General features: G+C 41.1%; 1 protein-coding gene across 1 annotated transcript in view; it reads right to left on the bottom strand.

The window, feature by feature from the left end:
* Window positions 1-13554, bottom strand: part of slc9a7 (solute carrier family 9 member 7) — a 36829-nt gene that overhangs the window by 5186 nt on the left and 18089 nt on the right. The window contains exons 13-15 of the mRNA XM_035524100.2: window positions 5746-5809; window positions 4723-4805; window positions 3068-3173 (exon numbers count right to left, since the gene is read on the bottom strand). Coding sequence (XP_035379993.1) covers window positions 3068-3173; window positions 4723-4805; window positions 5746-5809 — 253 coding nt within the window. The remainder of the gene's footprint in view (window positions 1-3067; window positions 3174-4722; window positions 4806-5745; window positions 5810-13554) is intronic.

Raw genomic sequence — 13554 nt, 5'->3', positions numbered from 1 at the left:
TTGTCTGATATGGGTATCACTGAACTGGAAAATTCCAGTTTTGTACTCCATTTTCTCCACCCCACCCCCACCCAAGCCACTAACCCCAAAAGGCTGTATAGTGTTCCAAAATGACCTCATATACTCTTCCCCAGGGCATAGAAATGCAACTAGTTTCAAATGTGATGAATAAATTATTTTCAGTGTTTAGTCAAAATGTATTACCACAGTCAACATTAAAATTAATAGTACAAGAAGAGTTAAAAGATTCACATTATATTCTGTTCTAGGTCTTAACATAAATTGCAAATTATAGCATGGCTCTTAAAGAATACTGTATTGTTACATTAGGTTGGTTACAGTATAGTTTCAAATAGATATTTTGTTGCTTTATTCAATGCCAAGATTATGGGATCTCACTTTCTTAATGTATTCTAATTTACATGCATTACCTTTGGGGGTGGGGAAAAAAGTGTCATCACCACCACTATTAATTAAAAGCACAAGTTTAAGAAGCATCATTAAAATAACTGGTTAAACCCATAAAACAAAAATAAAAACCTGCCAACAGGTTTTGAGTTTATTTCTAGAAAGTTAAGTATGTTAGTAGATCTCTCATCACAATGAAAATGCCCTAGTATGGGGCCATAGTAACTTAAAGCTGAATCCCTGCCCTCTTTCCAGCATATTAGTGCATGTTGCTTCTGATGAACACATTTAAAACATGTGTAAAAATTTTTAGAATCTATTCTAAAGAATATAGGCAATCAGTGATGGGTTTTTTGAGCCAACTTGATGCAATTCTTCATTCCCATACATGTTGAGATTCTGGAATGATTCCAGGTTGACAACAGAGCTCTTTGGTAGGCCACATGACAGCATTACAGTATTTCACTACTGTGAACAGAGAGAATGTCCCAGACAATAGAGATATTTACGAGGATGAAAGTATACTATTGTTCAGACATTACTGGCATAGTTCTTAATGTTAAGGTTACAGGCAAAAAAGTACCACTAGACTAATAATGCACTTTTCAGCCTTCAGAGACTGAGATTTCAGGGGTCAATTTCCAAAAAGATGTTTATACTAAAACCTAATCCACAAATAATTTCCAATGATGATTCACAATTTGGTCCAAAAATTACACTTAAACCATGTCTGGGAACTGGCCCACAGAGTCTAAATATCCCAGTGTGTCTTTACCCTGAGCTTAATTTCCATTAACAAACTATGCCTTATCTTTTTTTAAATTGTGGAAAATTATAAAGACAACCACAAATGAATCCCATCTATGCAGTTTAAACAAAGAGCTGAATGACCTGTCACAATAAGGAGCTAGGGTTGTGTGTCTGATGACTATATTACTGATACTGATGACTATATTAACAAATGGAACATTTCCTTTCTAACTGATAGAAGTATAAGTTTTTAAAAAGATTGTGTTGTGCCTTGGGGGACTTTGAAAGACACTGCATAACTCAGCACGAATCTGGTATAACATGACTTATTTTATTTTATATAGGTTTCAGTTCTGACAAGTGCAATTTTTATGCTATGGTAACCCTGACATCCTGTTTTTGAAACAGTTATTTATATTGAGATAATCATATTACACTTACTTTTGTACTGTAGAGGTTATCCTGTTTCCCTCATATGTGAAGGGCTCTTGGTTCAATCAACAATATTCTATGCAATTTCCTTTAAATACTGATCAGTTAATTTCTTCAATTGAGGCCTAACAATAACTGTTGAGAGACATCAATATGAGAATATATATCATTTAGAAATATTACCCCTCATTTTAGTTTCAATGTAGTTATTGAATATTAATAAATAAATACTTCCTGCATAGTATGCTTTCAGATTAATGATGGAAAAACAGGTCATGTCTTAGAGGGTAGGCAAGCAAATATACTGCGATGTAAACCACGCAGCACTAACCATTAAACATAAACCATTGTTAACGTTTTTTCCCCCCTTCAAATAATGGGTTTCCTTTCACTGGAACATCTTGTGTGCGCACGCGCACACACACACACACACACACACACACATTTTACATATATATACACACACACACACACACGTTCCAAGTTTAAAAGAATGTGTCTGGACATACCAATGAGATGGCAGATAGCACAAGGTGGTGAAGAAAATCATCTAGAAAGATCCTCTCTTTCTCTCCTATTCAGACTCATTTGACTGCAACCAACTGCTGCAGCAAATATTCTTTCTCTACCAACACAATGATTTTTCAATCTGGACTTCTAGGTCTTCTTTTAGTATTTGAACCCAATTTGTCACTGGTCCTTCTGCTATGCCACAAATCATGAATACGTTTTGCACCAACACCCAACAGCTGCATGTTGTCACATATAGAGCATATGCTCTATAGAGTCTATATGCTCTATAAGAGTCACTGAGCATGCCCAGAACAGAGACTGCACAGAAAGAGAATTAGCTCCCTTCAAACAACACACATCAGTAGTGGCACGTGTGCACCTGAGCAATTCTTTTCTGATTGCCAGAGTATTCTTCTACGACTACTAAGAAGAAATATCAGTAATAATATATGGCTAATCTTGCTATACACATGTCTGCTTCCACATGCCCTCTGCATTCGACTGTTAACCAAGTCAAACAGTTATCCAAATTCTGTTCCAGGCATAGCCTTTTCCTAATGTAAAGGGGCTTTTGCATCATCCTTCAGCATGGATGACAAATCATTTCCTTGTGATCCATCTTGAACAAAAAAAAAAAAATCCTCACATGAAGATGTTTTAAGCCTTTCTGTATTTGAATAGAACAGAATGCATGGTATATTGACAACCCGTTTCAGCCATTACTGTTATTAGACAGTTATATGCTAAGATCAGTGAATTTCCAAAGGTCTACTCAAAATTTGGCAAACATTTTCAACCAATTAAAATAACCTGAAATAGTCAATAGGTTTATCCCCTACACTGTATAGTAACCTGTAGTGTAGGGGGTAAATATAGTACCAGATATTCTGTACATGTACCAGATGCACCAATGTGTGTGTGTCAAGAGTGTCTGTCTCCGTCTGTGTGTGCGCGTTTTTCTTACCTCATAGGCTTGGGGGCTGGTGAGGCAGTGAGCCAGGGGGCTGCAGCAAGCTGGTAAGGTGGTGGTGAGTGGAGGGCCACTGTGGGTGAGGATGGGCTTCAGGTAGCTTGGTTTATGGTTAAGGAGAACAGACATGGTGCTTTGGTACAATGAGCATACTCAAAACTCCTAATCAGGCTTGTGGTGAACCTCAAAATGAAGCCAAACGTTACTTGTGCTTTCTCCATTTTTCTCCCTCCAGCCCTTAATATGACTAGTATCTTATGGGTCTCTGACTAAACCCAGGGTCCCACTGTCCACAAATCCATAGCAACACAACTAAGGTTCTTAGGGTTAAAGCACGTAATGCAGCAGCTGCATACTAAGGCAGTTATATATTGTTAAGAATGCTCAAGCTCACCTTCAGGCCTGGGTCTAACCCAGCGCAACACAGACATCTTACATTACTCTGCCCGAATCATACAAACCACTAATGTACTTGTACCATTGTAGAAAGTTGTGAATTCCATCCCCACTGAGAAAAGTGATACACTGTTATTGGGAAAGATCAATAAAGTTTCACATTAATTCACCATTACCATAAGACACTAGTTAAAGACCCTCCCTGTGAACATTTTTCAAATGGTTATATGTATGTATCTAATATCAGATAGACAGAGAGGGTCAAATGTATTGTGAAAATACAAGCAAAACCTGAATACATTTATATAGACACAAGAGTATAGATTTGAAACTCTCAAACAAACATAGGTTGGTTTGTTTGCTAGCTACTTGGGAGAGAAAACTGCTTTAAACTAGCATGCTAGCTAGTTCTCTCACAAGGTAGCTAGTGAGCTGTCCCGCATCTCATTTACTATATGTTGTGGTATAGTTCATATAATGGGATCATATACCAATTTCAGGCCATTTCAAATGTCTGTCAGGCAAGTACCACACAGACACAATGTTCCAAACATCCCTTCTTTGGTTTAACCTATGATTTCAGCTGAACAGGGCACATGTTTAGAGAGGGCCCACCTCACTCAGAGACCTCTGCTGGAGTTTTCACCAACATGTTGCACATACACACATGCCTATATCCACTGAACACATCTAAACGCCTGCTCTATAAACAATGCAGTTCAAAACACTTGCAGTTCAAAGGCACCAGCTTATACATGAATAAGCACGTTACTATGCCAAAGTCCCACGGCAACATAAAAACAGAAGCACACACATACCTAGTCGGCAGGAATGACCTGCATGTCAGCTGGGGAACTTTCAGTCCCAGCTGTGTAGAAGTGGGAGGGACAAACGTGTATGGATGACCCAAAAACAACCACCTTAACCTATATTTAAAACATATAACCTAGTTATATTCTTCGATTGCTTCTCAACAGAATCCCACCTCTCCTTACATCATTCTCTCTTCCTTCCACTGTCCTCCTCATAATCAATTTCCATTTTTGCACTGCGAACCTTCCACATGGAGCACCACGTTGGGCAGCAGCCCATCCATAACCTGAAAAACCATGCCACAACGGAGCTGTTGTTGGTAGTTTCCTGAAGAGCAGAAACTTGGGGGGGGGGGGGGGAAACAAAACAAAAAAAAACTGCATGAGGCAGAGTTGGTGTCCATGTGTGCACCAGGGCTGAACAGCATGCAGAAAGGATACTTGTGGTCAAAAGTGTACCACAGTCTAAAAAGCCAGGCACTCTCCTGCTTGGTCTTAGTCTGGCCGGCCTGTTGACTCCCATCCTAGTGAACAAGCAGGAAACAGCCGAAGAACACAGCATGAGTCTTTATGCATTAGCTTTAGCTTTATTCACACCATCTTGCCAATCTTCCTCTCACAGCAAACAAAAACCTAAAAGAACAGTTTAAAAGGGACTTTTCTTTGAGTTGTCCATCAAGATCATAGTGTCTCAGTATGGTTAGCACATTTAATAGCTCTGGTAGTGTGAACAGCATTCAGGTCTTCTCAGGATGACTCATGACCATGAAATTCTCTCTAACTCTGATTGTGCCCCACATATTTCTGTCCACTCACATCCATTTCTCATTACAATAAATTATGAGAGGCATAAAAGATATAACTTAATTAATGCACTATTCATCCAGAATGGCCATTAACAAAAATTTCCTTTCACTTTCCGGACACCAAGAACAGGACTAGGAACTAAAAGTTGTTTCCAACATTCTGTTAGAGATGTAAGGAAGTTTAATTACAGGTTGAAGAGTCTCTTCCCATGAAGCACATGGGCACACAAACCTGCAAGATGGGTCGTTTCTTCTCCTCTTTGTAGCTAGGCTTAAGGTCAGGGTCATGGAAAGCTCACAGTCATGTGCCAATAGCAAAAGGAAGCAACACTGAGAGCAGAAAGCCTTGCGGTTAGATTCAAAGGTATCTAGAAAAAAGACACCTATTGCTCTAGCAAGCTCTGCTACTCTTATCTTTCAGAAGCAGAACAATCAGGCCCAAGCACAACAGTTATAAGTGAGGCCTGACATCTAACTGAAGATGTAGAGCAACATGGCTTTCTGGTTTCCTATGAACATGCAGTTCCTACTCATACACAGGAAGTACTAGAAGGTGGTTGTGGGGCCATTTGTGAAGAACAGGCTTGAAACAACTTATGTAGTTGTAGAAAGAAGGGTAAATAAGAAATCACTACAGATTTCTAGGGGAAAGACTCACCCCTTGGAGGACCTGGAAGTTTTCTCCACATGGTTGAAGGTCTTGATCAGGATCTACCCCCACTCTGAAAGAGATGGAGAACTTGGTAATTCCATGTGCTATGCTCTACACCACGCTAGTCCACAGCGGTTTACCACCGCCTCGTAAACACCTCCAAGACCTCCTAGGACCCATGTACAACCGGTTGACGAGCACACAGGCACCTAGTGACCTCTGCAGAAAAGTACACCATGTAAGCAACAGCACAAACCGACACTGCAGTGCAGAAACAGTGCAGACTGGCAGTGCAGAAACAGTGCAGACTGGCAGTGCAATGCTGTGTGCAGTGAGAGCTCCACCTCAGACATACAAAAACATGCATCTGATAAACCTGTTCAAAAAAAAAAAAAAACTTCGTTAGCTTTGATACTATGAGGTTATTCAGGCCAAAGTGTAGTGCATTGTGAACTCAGGCAGACAGATTTGGAAAGTTTCTCCTTGTGGTTTGTTGGGCTACATACTCCTGGACACCTACAGAACAGTTCAGTGTGTGGGTGCTCTGGCTGAACTACTGAGCCAACGCTCCTGTGCCGCATTTCTGACTGCTCAGCCAAGAATTCTATACATTCAAAACATCCTAGACTCCATGACCACATCCTGAGCCATGCATTCTCTCTCTCTCACACACAGTTTTTGAAGACCGTCATTTTAAAAATAAATCATTGACAATATTATTCTCCTTAATAATCAACAGGCCTAGAGTTTGTACATTTCACCAGTTATGGATTGCTTCTGTGGGAAAAGTCCATCTACAGCTGCAGGGTGTTATACGAGTGCTCATATAACACTCGATGGGAACATCAAAGATTAGTCAGCATACTCCCAGGACAGGAAAAACAGGAGTGAGAAAATATCAGATGCTGAAAAACACCCTTACCCTCATACCTTCAGCCTGAAACTCCATGCAAGTTCAGAGTGCAGCTGAGAGAACACCTTCCATTGCCTGCTCTCCTGCTCCAGCTGACCAGTTGTTTGGCGGGTGAAATATGAGCCATGTGTATCCTGACCTCCGGACCGGCGGATAAAACGCTTCACTCAGACTGGACTTTGCTGATCAGACTGTGGGGGAGTGGGGAAGCCAGCCATCGATGTTTTTCAGGCATTTCATTACAGCTATTCTTTCCTTGTCCAACTCATGGGGTGTAGTGGGAGCAAGTACATAGGAAAAGTGAGCACGAGAGCAATGCATGCAGCTCTTTGGATTACACTCTTCTTTGTCAAGACAGGCTTGGATTATCTGATACCCTGCGTGTTTGAGATTTGAAAGCTGTCCACGTAAAGCACAAAAACCAGTTGCTCATCATTGACAGTGCCTTAATATGGAGATGAGGTATTTCAGGATTTCTCTACACACAGGGCAGCGTTATTAAAAGCAAGATCACGAGGTGTGCGCTCCTCCTTGCCAGTGTCAGGGTTGGTTTGTTAGTTAGTTAGTTTTGTTACAAAGCTCATTTTTCCCCACCACAGAGTGAAGACGTGGGGGTGTGTGAGTGAAGTCCGCCAATCAGCATGGCTCCAACAGGGGATCTCTGCGGGGGAGCGGCCAAGTAGAGACGTGAGCTCAGAGCTGGGGCTGGGGCCCAGGGGCTTAGCCTGCAAACCCCGACACCTCCACATAGCCCCTGGCTGGGCTGACCTGCCCTCCTCCCCTCCTGTGTCTCCAGTATGTAAAGAAACACATGGACTTTATTGCTTTTTCAAATCACAAGTTCCCGCAGAGTTAAGTATCAAGTATCAACTTCCTAGCAAAGCACATCACTTCTAACATGCCTTTATGGTACATTTAGACCAATTCTTCCAAAGCTGGGGTAAGACCTATAGGGAGAAAGCAGAGGTACAAAAGGAGTTTCAGGACAAGGGTGGGTGAGAGGAAAGGAGGGTAACAGCCAGGAAAAGATGAAGCACGGGGGGTGGGGTGGGGGGTCCCAGAAGGAAAGACGGGAGCATAGATTATAGAATGAGAAACATCTTAAGTTACAGCAAACTGAAATCCATGATGTATTTGTGGGTGGCAGGCATGGAACTTGGGTGTTGTGGAACATTAATATGTCAGAGGGGCAAATAACCAGAACAAAGCTAAATATCAGGAGAGAAAGAAAGTGTGTGTAGCCACACCTGCACCCCCAAATTCTTGCTGCAGCAGCAATGTGATTTTGGAAGGGGGAGTAGAAGCTCAAGCAATATGCCCTGCAGTCTGAACTCACACACGAAGACACACCATCTACGGAAACACTCCTGAAATAGTTACCAGTAGCTGTTGCACTCACTATCATGTTTCTGAGAACAGCAGGAAAAAGATCCACACACGCACACACCTGCTTGAGATAACACACTAAAAATGGCACTTTTCTGTTAAATCTCTTCAGTGTTGTTGAGTCATCAGCATATCTCTCCCTCGCTCGTCATTGGTGGTCATGCAGGAGAGCACTTTGCATCTTCAACTGAGCTCCATGTGCACACACACTCACAGAGAGCATGGGGGGGGAAGTCAGACAACACAGAAAGGAAAGAAGAAGAAAAAACCAACCACTCCACCGCCCACTTTCACTCTCTGATACACACACACACACTTTAAAATACAGCATAGCCATCATGTCAACCTAAATGCCCAGAAAGAGACAGTGAGGCAGTTCCTCAAGGCTGTTGCTGCTAGATGAAGATTCATTTGAAGATACTGTACAGTGCTTTCAGTTCAGCAGAAGACGCTAGGCATCAGATTTCTTTTAAACAGGGCCAGAGCTCCCTTTGAACTAACCAAAAAAGACCCTTCACAAATAGCAGAGGGTTATTTTCAGGTCAGATTTTTTTTTAAGCAATAGATTTAAACTTGCTGCACAAACCATGTCTGGTAGTCTCTCCAGAACCAGGGACTGAGTGGAATCTTTGTGATGATCTTTCCTGCATTCTACGGGCTTAAGCCCCGCCATATATGATCTACTAGACAATCACACCAACTGCTGTCATTTCAGAAGCAATCAACCCTGCTACTGACACCAAGCCTAGTATTCATCCTCAATGTATTTTTTTTAAATTTTAGTTACTTTCATAATGAAGCATGTCAAGTTGGTCCCTAAAATGTCTGGTGCTGGGTGGAGTAAATGTGGCATGAAGAAACATTGTCCCTAGTAAACAGGGACGAGAGATGTTCTGCTGGGATGGCTGTTTAGAGAATGCGACAGGACGTGGCTCTGTTGGTAAGGCAGCGTGCCAATTTAGCAGTGTCCCACACTCACACCACACCGCTGCTCCCCAGAAGTGTGCATCCAGACAAGGGCTGAGCCCCACCACACACGTGACAGCCCACTGTGAGGTTACCTGAGGTAGAGCCACGGCTCCAGCAGCCCCTCCTTCTCTGTGGCCGAGGCCTGGCCACCCCTGAGCAAACAGCATGGGGACACTCTCGCAGTCTGCAGCGACACCCTTGCAGGAGCCGTGACCCAACAGGACACACGCCGTTTGCCCCTTTTCTCCAAACACACACATTTTGGTCATTATAAAAATGTCAAGCCAAGCATTTGAAATTCCAAATCTCATGAGATCATTTCACAAAATAAGCACCAGTAAATTAGCAATTGGAGAACAACAGTTGTCAATTCCTTCAGTTCTGTACACTAGTAGTCAACCTGAACGGAAACAATGACACTAAGGTTAGACTGCAGAGTGGCAGCTTGAATTTGAGGATAATCTTGTCAGTTACGGGATGAACCAATTGAATCCCTTACTATACATAGTCTGACTGGAAGGAAATTAACAAAATAAAGTTCTACAAGCAAGTAACATTCTCTTAATCTTGTTGCTTTAGCAGTATGTTTTTGGCCATTGTCCAGTTAATTGATATTATTCACTTTAAATCAGTATGAAGATGACAAGTTATATCCATCCTTCAGCACCTGATGCTTTATGGTTTATAAGCTCAGTTTTGATTGCATAGATGACCAACTTGTGCGGGTCTCGGTTTTCTGCAGTTATACAAAAAGAGACAAAGTGCTTGTTAATGAAAATTAAGTAGAAAAATTGAGCTATTTTTAAAAGACTCCTCATCTCTGAAGACCAGAAGGCAAGATTCCTTTTGGACAGTAACCTTCATTTAAGGCCTCCATCAGCTGTGTCAGCTAAATGGCATACCACCATCATGTATCTGTAATGCCCATGACATTCTCATCACTCCTGACATGGCACAAACTTGTACACACTTTTGGGTCAAAGTGCTCTATGGACTGTCCTTCTCAAAAGGTCTTTCACAAATGTACAAGGAGTTCAGAATGCTGCTGCCAGAATGCTGACAAACAACAAAAGGAAATGAACCACATCATATCAGTTCTTAAGCCCCTTCACTGGCTACATGTATGTATTTTTAATACATATATTTTAGGTAACTGAAATAACATTCATGGTCTTTCCTCTTTGTGTAGACATATTTAGAAAACAAAAAAAAAAAAAAAAAAAACACCAGAACTTTAGTTACTGTAACCCCAAGATTTAAGATTCTCGCTATGAAAACCTGAGAAACACTTAGTACTTACTAAGTACTTGCTTGTGATATTTAAAATAGTATTTTTTTAAAACAATTAAAGTAAGTGGTGCTATCGACAGTCACATCACAGTGAACACAGTTCCGCTGGCAACCATGCTATACACACCCACAACACCATGTTTCTCATGCCTTTTCTGCCTCTTGACACTGCAAGATTAATCTTTCATCTATTCGTCCAAGATCTCTACATGCATTTTTAAATGTAATTTTTAGCAAACGGTCATCTGACCTTTCTGTGTTTGAGACCAGTAGTGCATATCTTGTAAGTCCTCTGTGGTCATGCTTGTGTAGTGGTGCTTTTCACAGCTGCTGCCACATTTACAAACAACATTCACTGCCTGGCCAAAAAAACGAGATCACACGCCAATATTTAGTTGGACCGCCTTTAGCTTTGATTACGGCACGCATTCGCTGTGGCATTGTTTCCACAAGCTTCTGCAATGTCAAAACATTTATTTCTGTCCAGAGCTGCATTAATTCCTTCCCCCCAAGATCTTGTATTGATGGGAGATTTGGACCACTGCGCAAAGTCTTCTCCAGAACATCCCAAAGATTCTCAGTGGTGTTCAGGTCTTGACTCTGTGGTGACTAACCCATGTGTGAAAATGATGTCTTATGCTCCCTGAACCACTCTTTCACAATTTGAGCCCGATGAATCCTGGCATTGTTATCTTGGAATATGGCCATGCCATCAGGGAAGAAAAAAAAAATCCATTGATGGAATAAGCTGGTCGTTTAGTATTTTCAGGTAGTCAGCTGACATCATTCTTTAGGCATATAATGTTGCTGAACCTAGACCTGACCCACTACAGAAACCCCAAATCATAGCACTGCCCCCACGGGCTTGTATGGTAGGCACTAGGCATGATGGGTGCATCACTTCAGCCCCCTCTCTTCTTACCCTAATGCGCCCATCACTCTGGAACAGGGTAAAATCTGGACTCATCAGACCACATGACCTTCCATTGCTCCAGAGTCCAATCTTGGAGCTGTTTTTGCTGGTTAGCCTCACTGACAAGTGGTTTTTTTTTAAGGATACACAGGTGTTTAGTCCCAATCCCTTGAATTCCCTTGGCATTGTGATTGAGGAAATGCTCTTACTTTCATTATTAAGCATATCCCTGAGTTCTACTGTTGTTTTCTACGATTTGATTTCACCAAGTTTAAGTGATCAGCGATCACGATCACTCAAGATTTTTTTCCAACCACATTCGTTCCTCGAAGATGTTTCCCCACTGTCCTTCCACTTTTTAAATGTGTTGGACCCAATTTTAGTAGTTTCAGCAATCTCCATAGATGTTTTCTCTGCTTGATGTATGCCAATAATCTGACCCTTCTGAAACAGATTCACATCTTTTCCACAACCACAGGATTTTGACATGGTTAACAAATGAGAAACTACTCACCGCACCAGTTAGGGTTAAATAACTTGTTGCCAGCTGAAACAATCACCCATGCAGTAATTATCCAATGGGAGGCTCTTACCCATTTGCTTAGTTAAATCCAGGGTGGTGACTTTTTTTGGCCAGGCAGTGTATTTGAGTTTGTTTTTCGTACCCATACTAAGGAGGTTGTTACTAATAGCTAGCAATGAAATATGATTCTCACTAAAAATGCATTCCTCCCCAATAATGACAAACATATACTTAGAATAAAGCCGATAGTGACAGAATAAAATTGTATTATTTAAGTGCAAATGGTCACTGACTAGCTACTTATCGGCAGCATCCCCTTCCAAAACTCTCAAATTATTAATCTAAAAATATGTATTTTTCCTGCCATTTTGAATGAATTACTCAGTAACTACAGCAAAACCAATATGTAGTATCAACCATGAAAAATGTATGCATAAGATGTTTATTAAATATTTTAGGAGAGATACATTACCCTTTAGCTAAATATATACACATGTATAAAAATATACATGTTTCTAGCAATAATCCCCAATAGTCCTGTCATAATAAAGGTCTGTTTCATTATGCTGAATAATAATTCTCAGTAGTAGTGTGTTAGATTCTCATATGTTGGAGACTAATAACTAAATATTTAAACTTTTTAGTTTAGATTTGTTGCTTGTATTTGATTAGTTTATCTTTAAAAAGAACTTGCTCAATGAAGGGATATTCAATCAGTGGGTCTTACTCAATTAATCAGAAATATAATCAGACTAGGCTATGTAGCCCTAAGGAGCTCTCTGGGTTGTGTTTTTTGGGTGCAATAGGTTGTTAAAGTATATCAAAGTGAAAAAATAACCTGTCTACATCAAGTTATGTAGCTGATGTTGTGCTGAAAAAAGATACCAAACATTGGCATAGTAAACATAATTTAAGGAGGTATATAAAGGCAAAATCAAAAGTATTCAAAACCAGCCAAAATAGCCCAGGACTCCTAAATGTTAGAGAGGTTATTTAGTTTTCACTTGAACTGTGCCTTGTATATGGAAGGGTTATGCAGTTTGGCTTTGAATGATCACAAAAACCAACACCTATCTGCTGTTTTAGAATGGTGCTGAGGTCTAGCATACAGTCTCATGGGAAATAGGATTCATGCATGTTATTTTTTAAGCCTACTGTTTGTCGAGTTATACAGGCGTGTTCTGCAGCACAGGTCTAAAAGTCCCTGGCAGAGACGTTTTCTCCGCCATGCTGATGGCCTGGGGCTGGGCCCGCATTGCCGGGTGCGATCTGAATCAGCTGTCTGTGCTCACGGAGCTCCTCATTTAGAGAGGAAGTGGGACCTCCCAGGGAAGCCTCATAGCAAGGCCAGCCCGGCAGGCTAAAGTCCAGCTAGAGGAGTGAAGAAGCCTCATGTGCAGAGCCACAGTTTACCCCTCAGCCCAACAGACTCACTGTCCACTGAGTAGTGTAGAGTCACACAGTCACCAGTGAGGTGCTTTTACCTCAGGCTGCTGAAAGCAATATATTACTCAGTCTTTGCAGTGGCTAAATGGGATGAGTGACCACAAATAGACTTACAAAATGATTAATAACTTTGAATGACCTCAGGTGTTATTTTATCATAGTATCTCCTGTTGCATCTCTAAATGTGCATTTCTAAAGCATGAAGCCAGCTAGTTCTTCAGGAAAATACTGTAAACATGTAAGCATGTTTGTGTACAGTGTTCAAAAGCCTGTGGGTATTGCAACATGAAGACAGTGATGATAAAAATTGAGCCAGCTTATTCAAAAGGCAGAAACGGCACAAAACAGACAACTTGCATTACTGTCGTCAGTAGG

This window comes from Electrophorus electricus, chromosome 7 (assembly GCF_041902795.1).
Source record: "Electrophorus electricus isolate QZ-2024a chromosome 7, ASM4190279v1, whole genome shotgun sequence".
NCBI lineage: Eukaryota > Metazoa > Chordata > Actinopteri > Gymnotiformes > Gymnotidae > Electrophorus > Electrophorus electricus.
Note: the sequence above shows the minus strand (reverse complement) of the source record. Positions and strands in the feature narration are given on the sequence as shown.